Source organism: Carlito syrichta, unplaced genomic scaffold (assembly GCF_000164805.1).
Source record: "Carlito syrichta isolate Samal-C Ts95f unplaced genomic scaffold, Tarsius_syrichta-2.0.1 Scaffold287936, whole genome shotgun sequence".
NCBI lineage: Eukaryota > Metazoa > Chordata > Mammalia > Primates > Tarsiidae > Carlito > Carlito syrichta.
In genome coordinates this window covers 28,280-37,371 of record NW_007232032.1, presented here as the reverse complement: position 1 = coordinate 37,371, position 9,092 = coordinate 28,280, and the positions used below count along the sequence as shown (strand labels likewise).

Sequence of the window (9,092 nt, the reverse complement as noted above, 5' to 3'; positions counted from 1 at the left end):
AAAACCAAAATGAAAAAACTGTGCAGTGTGAACAAAGGTGTCTTTTTTTTTTTTTTTTTTAAGTCTTAGGAAAAAGTCTTGAGATAAAACTACAGTAAGCAAACCATTGTTTAACATGTATTTTTCTTAGTCTATTTTTAGGTATATTTAAAAATCTCACAGCTTCATTCTTTAGCAACAACCATAGTCAGACATTATAAGCTAAAGGTACATAATGGCACAAAACAATTTATCTATCAGTTGGTGTCCAGGATTTTCCAACATCAAACAAAAATCTGAACCAGAACCAGAAAAATTGTCCAACTTTGTACAACCTTCTCATTAGAACCGAGGCTCCACACCTCAAAGTGATGTGAAACACCCCTAAACCAAGATTTTTCTTTAATCTACAGCTTGTGTCAAAACTCCCCTTCCTTGGTTGGGTGTGGCACCCTGAAGCCAGCTCCCCGTAGGACTATTTAAATATAAATGGTGAGACTGCCAGACAGATCCACAAAAGCCCAAGTAGCTTAGAAACCAAGTCAACCGCTTCAGAACATGAATGAACTGTACTCCACTAGAAAAGTACTCCCAGAGGCCATTGGTGACCTTACCATTGCCAATTTGGCTTTTTCCTAGATCACACTATTTGACAGCTACCACTCTGCTTTTAAACCTCTCCCTTATGCCCATGGCTTCTAACTCACCCAACAGATGACTCACGCATTATTTCACCTCGACCTCTCCATGTTCCAGCTATTCGAGTTGTTTCTACCTGTTTTTGTACCTATTAACAGCCTTGTCTGTCACTTGACCAACATCAATCATTTGGGTGGCATTAATCACGGACAGCTTTAAGAAGGGTGAGGGGCTGGGCTCGGTGGCTCAGCCTGTAATCCTGCACCTTGGGAGGCTGAAGTGAGTGGATTGCCTGAGCCCATGGGTTCGAGACCTGCCTGGGCAACTTGGCGAGACCGCATCTCTACAATAAAAATCAAAAAATTAGCCGGACGTGGTAGCGCACGCCTGTAGTTCCAGCTACTTGGAAGGCTGAGGCGGAAGGATCGCCGGAGCCCAGCAGGTCGAGGCTGCGGTGGCTGGGAGCGGCCACTGTACTCCAGTCTGGGTGACAGAGTGAGACTCCAACTCAAAAAAAAAAAAAAAGGGAGGGGGGCGAGGAAAGAAAATCATTAAGTGAAAAGTAAGAGAAGCCACATCTCTCAGGCAGTAAGATGAACAGTGGTGTGGAGACTAGTGAGAAGGAGTGTATCACAAATGCGCTTACCAGACATGTTATTTTGTGCTTATAAAGGAGACCTTTATTACTATCAAAACTTTCAGTTCTTGGCTTTTAGAAAACAAGCCATTGTCATTCTTGGCTTACTTTCTTGAAGGAAGAAGATGTTGATGTCAAGCCTGCCAAAAAAAGCGAGGCACCATTTACTCACAAAGTGAATATGAAAGCTAGATTTGAACAGATGGCTAAGGCAAGAGAAGAAGAAGAACAAAGAAGAATTGAAGAACAAAAGTTACTACGCATGCAGTTTGAGCAAAGAGAAATCGATGCAGCACTACAAAAGGTACCAGGCTTCCTTCCATGTCCTCACATTTTCCCAAGATGCTCTCTTAAAAACCAAAGTTACGTGAGCAGGGTTACCAAAAAAAAGCCTCAATATCCTTCAAGTCACTGGAACGTTTTAGGAACACTCTGTAGTAAGCATACACTTGCAGGTTCTTAAAACACACCCCCCTCCAAATCCCGTTGCTCACCGCCTGCAAGTACTGCAGTACACCTGCCGATGCCAACCTGACGCACTTATTTTACTACAGAAAAGAGAGGAGGAGGAGGAGGAAGAGGGCAGCGTCGTGAACGGCACCGCCGTGGAAGACCAAGAGCCCGCCAGGTCGGGAGCTCCGTGGTTCAGGAAGCCCCTCAAGAACACGTCTGTGGTGGACGGCGAGCCCGTGAGATTCACCGTGAAGGTCACGGGCGAGCCCAGGCCGGAAGTCACGTGGTGGTTCGAGGGCGAGATGCTGCAGGACGGGGAGGACTACCAGTACATCGAAAGGGGCGAGACGTACTGCCTTTACTTGCCGGAGACGTTCCCGGAGGACGGAGGCGAGTACATGTGCAGCGCGGCCAACGGCAGGGGCTCTGCGGCGAGCACCTGCCTCCTGACCATCGAAAGTAAGGACTGACTGCCCCTAGTCCGAGCTTTATCCCGCCCGAAACACCCCCCAATCACTTTTCTTCTTCTCTTTTAGCTGATGGCTACTAGCTCCCCTCCTCTCCCTCCCTCCCACTTTCTCGCTCCACCCGTCCTTTCTGTGGCGGGGCCCAAAGGCAGACCAGAAGGGCCACTCTGCTGCCTTCTGACTCCTTTCGCAGCGGCCTCCAACAAAGCTCACCTGAGGAACACCTTCCTTTCCACACGAGCACCAGGTCTCTCGCCACATCACGCAGCCCCAGTCGATAAAACGTGTTTGGGGAGGGGGTGTGGGAAATTGCTTTGATTCTCCTCTCAGGACGGTATTACAAAGGCCGTGCACTTCCCGTAGGAGTTCACAGCAACAATGCTGGAAAAAACCCACGAGTGGAACACATTGTGTTGCATGAACGAATGCCACCGATGCGTTTTCTGCAGCCAAAGTCAGGCTGCAACGGCTGAGACAGTGAACCTGGAGCCCATCACAGGGCTCTCTCCTTGAGTCTTTCCAGTCTCGCGGAAGCCGACATGCTGTGGAGTGTGGAGTGTCGCTCCCTTCGCAGGAAGGGGGAGCATGCAGAAAAAAATCAAAGAATTTTCAAGAAATACTGCCCATACAGTGTTCTGAGCATTGAGGATAGTAAACGTGTATTTTCTAAATGTGCATAACATAGAATTAAATTTTATAAAGCAAATTGATGTTGTGATCTTGCCTGAACGGATTATATTTTGATGAGAAAACCTTGTATGAATAGTTCATGCAGGAGAAAACACTTTCAACATAATCCAAGGTTTCAAGACCTAGAGTATTAAACACGGGGAAAAAACGGCGCAACCTTCCACTTAAAATTCTAGGCTTTAAAATGAGTCTGTAAATAATTAGCTACCATGTTCATTTATCAAGTTGTTTTGTATTTCATCTTCTGGAAGACAATTTTATTGTACAATGTAAACCCATAATAAGTGACTTCTGGATTAAAAAACGGTTTTTCTGTATTTTAAAGACGGGTACAGTAAGATGTTTACCTTTAATTTCAAACTCATGTTTCCTCACGGTCAGCCTCTAACGAAAACCAGCTAAGCAGGACATGGTTTGCCGAGCGATGTATAAAGGACACAACGCACTCTGGTGATACTCGTCAATGTACATTTATTTACTGAGGAAACCATAATGAACACAAAATCACACCAGTCATGTGCCCGTTTACATACAATGCCAGTAAAGCAGACTCTCAATTTACCTCAAGTCCAAGCTGCATCTCCCTAAGACACTGTTCCCATCACAGTAGCCATTTTAAGCCAATCTTCTTTTTACACACGGGTAGTTTCTGCAGAGAACATTTTTCTCAGGACGAAAATGCATTGAGCATGCATAAGAAAAAATATATATATGCGCAAATACATTTAAGAATTTCTATAGGGACATCACTGAAGAAAAGAAAACCCAGGGATGCATTTGCTTCTTAAAAGCACCAACTTAAAAAAAAATTCCCTCACAAGCTTACATTGTGGCAAGAAAAACTAAGTCACTAACTAAACAAAAAATAAGGTTATTTTCAGAGTACAATTATTTTTAATCAGGTACTGTTAAGATGCATTTTAAATGAGGCAGAATTTGCAGAAAATAAAAAGACATCCTCATTGATCAGTAAATTCTATGTCATTATTCTACACAACAGATAACTTTCTAAATAGAGCTAATTCTACTGGCAAACAAATGAAATATTCTCACTTCTGAATTCTTTCTCTCTACCTCTGAAGGTACTCGGCTACTTCTACCCACACCCACCCTCATGAATTACCTACCAAGATACTTAAGAATACATTTTACAATGCTTATAAACAACTAGTATCAAATTACTAGTTTTAGTATTAAAACCATTTTCAATAATTAAAAAATAAAACTATACTTCTCATTTCTAAAAGAAACAGCAAACCATAGAATTCTAAGAATCACCACACTAATAGGTCTTTTAAAAAAACATTGTCAATTTTTTGTTTAAGTGCTAAATAAATCACTTTAATTTCATTCCAAAGCAAACATTGTTTCTAACACTAATATATCCATTGCATTCAAATCAACTGGCTCACCTTTTCTGCTTTCCATTTATTTCAGGTTAAGATTAGCGCCATTGAAAATAATGCTTATAGTATTAGTGAAGGCTTATTATGGTAACGAATAAAAAAATTCTAAGATAGAAACAATGCCCCCAAATCTATTAGCATTCATCTATCTATATGTTCTTTTACAAAAATGCAACCTAAGCTAACCAAAACTTGACAGGCTCTTACGTTTTTACTTAAGTAATAATGAGCCCCCTTCTATTATCAATCTTACATACCTATCATCGACTATGAAAACATACATACACATAAGTGTGGTGCAGTAACTACGTAACTTAAGAAATTTAACAGTTCATGGAACATTTAAGGTCAAGTGAACAGCACTTTAAAAGAAAAAGTGATCAAAAGCAGGTACATTACACCCTACATCATATTATGTATGGGAATACATTGCATATTCTCAGTTATGATTTGCCAATTTTACCTTCTACATTGAGCCCTTCTACGGTCCATGCTCATCGGCTCACCAATGGCATACACTCAAAGGATTCCTCTTTATGGGCAACTATCTCAGGACCTGATTTTATGAGCTATGATTTGGTGCTTGCAGCATCTTCAGCACTGTGTGTGAAAATGAAGGCAGTATTTTTGAGTATTTTTCTGTGTTGTAGAGATAAGCAGGAGTTTTACAAGGATCAGCACATTTCAGAAATCGAGTGAACAAAACGGACACGATGCTGCTTTAATACAGTTCATCTTAACTCGAAATAGGTACCAGTTATAATCATCTATAAGAACACACAAACATTTAAACTGGCAAAAAATAAAATAAATGCAGCGTTGGTTATTAAAATATTATTAAATCAGAAAAGTACTGGTTGCTACAGATTATGAAAGGTTATTTGCTAAACAGTTAACATTTCACTGATACACATGCCTTTTATCAAAACATACTGCCAGTATTCCTTATAATTCTTTTTTCAGCATATATAAAAGTTATGAAAACTGAATTGTCTTAAGAAAAAAAATCATCATAAAACTCTGACCCATGTGTTTAGTGAATTATTAAAGTCAAGAATAAGGAAAAAAAAAATCATAGCTTTGGAGGGCAAAAAAAATGTCCTGTCAATCACATAAACAGACTGTGAAGGCTGTTGACATTTCTAAACAAGTGATTTCCTAAATCTTGAAAACTGTGTAACTGTCCTTTCTTATATTAACACATCCATATTGGGGGGGGGGGAAATACAAAAATTTGGAAATAGTTCCATTACTGCAGCAATCTACTCATCATTTTCTTGTTTTAATGAAAAAAAAATTAAAACAAAAACATTACCCAGAAATGTAAACAGCTGCTTGAACAACTTAAAGACTTTCCACTAAAATGGTAGCATAAATAACAAAATACATTTGGGGAAGCAGCAGCAGATTGCTTTTGAATACACAACCACAAAAACCTCACAGGGACAACATCAATGTACTGAGAGTCATGGATACACGTCCTTAGGTTGTGCTTACCTGGTGCTTTTTGCAGCAGAACCTAAGGTGGAAGGTCTGGGAAGGCACTGTGAAGCATAAATCATTGCACTGTTTGCAATTAATAAAGATTTTAAACCTTCAATGAATCAAAATCAACAGCCTCTGCTTTGTGAGCTATGACACTGAATTCACCTCAACTATTTCTTGCATTTAATAAATGCACCACTTTCCTAAAAGGTCATCTATAAAACAGTATCATGCAAAATACTGAAATTGTTCACATCAATACCCTACTCTTGAGATAGCAGGTAACTAACTCCTCCTTAACTATTAAACTTCAAACTAGAACTGCATATCCAGATCTAAATGAGGGTAAGGGCAGTCACTCTAGGTCACATAAAACGGTCAAAAGCATTTCAAAATATCTGCATGAACCGTACTCTTTTCCTCCTTGCACATCTTCCTTCAAAGTATATTCAAAGCAACAATGGGTGCTCCCCGTCAATGACAGAATATATTTATGAAAAGGTGTTCAAGTTGCTACATTGCTCATCATTTGCAAACTGAAATCCCCTTCTGTCTGACACATTTCAAGTCTTCGTATCAATATATGAGATATGCATATTTCACACTGAAAACGGTATTTTCGGAGCACCAGAGAGGAATACTATTCAGCTTTGTAAATGATCAGTTTTCTTTAGCTACAGCTGAAGCATGTCAAAAATACTTACCCATTAAGCTCACTTAAAAAAATACAGAACTACGTATTATTCTATAAGTTAAGAAGCAGTTACGATTTTCCAAGATATCAGCACTGTATTCCAACATAATATTCACACAAAGTATGGCATTTGCATTATGTGGAACACTGACAAAAAGATACTGTTGCAGTTCATCGATTTGTCATTCCGATGTACTTACAGTGCAATGCTCCTTGAAGGAACACAATCAAGGATGATACACAGCACAGTCCTTCTCACCCCTACAGAGCTAGTTCTATACTGGCTGGATCAAACCTGCACTTCAACAGACAATGGCAAGACAGACTGTATTTGCATGTAGTCTAATATATTAATATGCAAAGAGCCAACAAATATGCAAAGAGTAAACAATGGATTTCAACAAAATATCAGAACTTCAGCATGAGTGTTAGAGTAATAAAATGATTTCAAATACATAAAAAAATTAAGTTGATTCAATGACTGGACTTGTGCATTTACAAAACAAAGCTTATCTATACTGCAAAAAGAAAAAAAAGCTTGAACGTTTCCATACCCCATTTATGTTTCAATGGCAGATGCAATGTAGCTCTACTTTTTGCATACTATTCACTTTTCTACCCTAAGTTTAGGAAGAAACACACTAATATGATATACATCGAAAGAGTAGCTTCACATGGAAAAGAAACTGTTCTTATTAGACTAGTCATATTCACTGTCTGAAAACTGTTTAAAATTAGTTATGCTGAAACAGTCTTGGAAATCAAGTAATTATCAAATTAAGAACAGAAAGGTTAACTGTTATAGCAGCAGTAGAGGTCTGAAACAGTGGTCATGTATAAAAGGAAATTTCACTGTTAATGCAATGGAAGTATGCCAAAAGATCACTGTACACACATGCAGTTTTTAATCAAACAGAAGGAAAAAAATGAAGACATCAGGATTACTTGTGCTGAAACAGCCAGATACAATAAATGGAAAAGATCCTCCAATCTACCACTATACTGCAAGGGGGAAGAAACATGCCAGTGTTTAAAAACTCAGCACTTCACGGGAAAGCTTACGTATTTCGTGTATATGTACCTTAATTTACCATTGCTAAGAAATCGGGAATCCTTCGCCCACATATCCAACTTACCGACACAGGAGGTTTCATATCATTTATTGCAAAGCACAAAACAGGCATTTTAAAAGTGAAAGTATACATTGAAAAAGTACATTTATATCACAAAGCATCGACCACATCAGAGTTGCAAATACATTTGCTGGAATGTGTACATCTACACTAAGGACTAAAAACAAACCAATTTTCATTTCTACACAGAAATATGAGCCTCCTATCAGTAGTGATAGATATTTTGTACATTTTCAAAAAAAAAAAAACACTATTTTAAACCAAAACCAAAATTAAGATCTTCATCAAGTCGTCTGCATCCATATATTTAACAAAGGTTTTTTTCCCCCACACAATGAAGCAAATACTGTATTGTCCACTTCTTATTATTGGCCCTGTGCAGAAGAGATACATAAGAAATACACAAAAAGTTAAAGAAAATCCTTGAAACGGAGCTAATTCAGGAGTGAATCCTTTAAGAAAGAAAAACTGGTTAATATAAATGGTGGTGGCTTCTTGCATGATTTGCAAATCCCTGGGGGAAGAAAATTTATTTTTAAAATCAAAGACACTGTAGAAACATTCAGCACTCAGATGCCAGAAAGCATCATAAAAAACAATCCAAAACCCAAACAACACACCACAGTCCTTCGTTTAGCTGTACTTTGCCAGATAAAACTTTAAACGGCAAACATACTCCCAGACAGACAAGCAGCAGACATGCAGAAAGCACGATGAGAGCGGAAGCCGACCCATCGCAACTGTACTGTACCTGAGGTGCAGGAGGGTGCTGTGGCAGCCCCTGAGGACTCGTCTGGGCGTAGTAGGCGGCCTGCTGTCGGTAGTACTCAGCCCAGGCCGCACTGTAGTCCGGCTGGCCGCCGGGGGGGGCCCCCGCAGGAGCAGGAACTGCTTGGCCTTCGAAAAACAGAAGGACCTGTTGCTGCAGTCTCAACTCAAAGCCCCAAAGGCTCTCCATTCTGATAAACACAACTCCTCGCTCCTTGTAATACTCCTCCCAACCCTCTGAATGATCTTGGGTCTGCCCTTGCTGACCTAAAAACACTCCCTAGGCTGGGCGCAGTGGCTCAAGCCTGTCATCCCAGCACTTTGGAGGCTCAGGTGAGAGGACTGCCTCAGCCCACAGATTGGAAAACAAACAGCCTGGGCAACTTGGTGAGACCTCGTCTCTACAATAAATCAAAAATATTAGCTGGGTGGGGTGGCGCACACCTGTGGTTCCAGCTACTTGGAAGGCTGAGGCACAAGGATCGCCCATGTCCAGCAGGTCGAGGCTGCAGTAGCCTGATCGTGCCACTGCACTCTAGCCTGGGTGATGGAGTGAGACTCTCAAAAAAACAAAACAAAACGTCAGAATTTTTTTTCTGAATAAAAAATTGAGGAGAAAAGAGAACATGTGCTTTCCTACTCAGCTCCTTTGAGTGAATTTCAAACTCAAATTCAAGACCCAATTCTTTTTTTTTTTTTGAGTCAGAGTCTCACTCTGTCGCCCAGACTGGAGTGCAGTGG

The 9,092-nt window shown here is 40.1% G+C and overlaps 2 protein-coding genes across 10 annotated transcripts in view; one reads left to right on the top strand and one right to left on the bottom strand.

The window, feature by feature from the left end:
* Positions 1–2,881, top strand: part of NEXN (nexilin F-actin binding protein) — a 24,522-nt gene extending 21,641 nt beyond the window's left edge. For all 5 annotated transcript variants that reach the window (XM_008053166.1, XM_008053165.1, XM_008053164.1 and 2 more), the window contains 2 exons: positions 1,374–1,559; positions 1,810–2,881. In XM_008053166.1, the coding sequence (XP_008051357.1) occupies positions 1,374–1,559; positions 1,810–2,178 (555 nt within the window). In that variant the 3' untranslated portion in view covers positions 2,179–2,881. The remainder of the gene's footprint in view (positions 1–1,373; positions 1,560–1,809) is intronic.
* Positions 2,882–3,318: 437 nt separating this feature from the next.
* FUBP1 (far upstream element binding protein 1) overlaps positions 3,319–9,092 on the bottom strand; it is a 30,350-nt gene continuing 24,576 nt past the window's right edge. For 2 of the 5 annotated variants that reach the window (XM_021710019.1, XM_021710020.1), the window contains 2 exons: positions 8,335–8,480; positions 3,319–7,957 (listed from right to left, as the gene is read on the bottom strand). In XM_021710019.1, coding sequence (XP_021565694.1) covers positions 7,949–7,957; positions 8,335–8,480 — 155 coding nt within the window. In that variant the 3' untranslated portion in view covers positions 3,319–7,948. The remainder of the gene's footprint in view (positions 7,958–8,334; positions 8,481–9,092) is intronic. The other 3 variants (XR_002481667.1, XR_002481668.1, XM_021710018.1) reach the window with 3 other exon arrangements.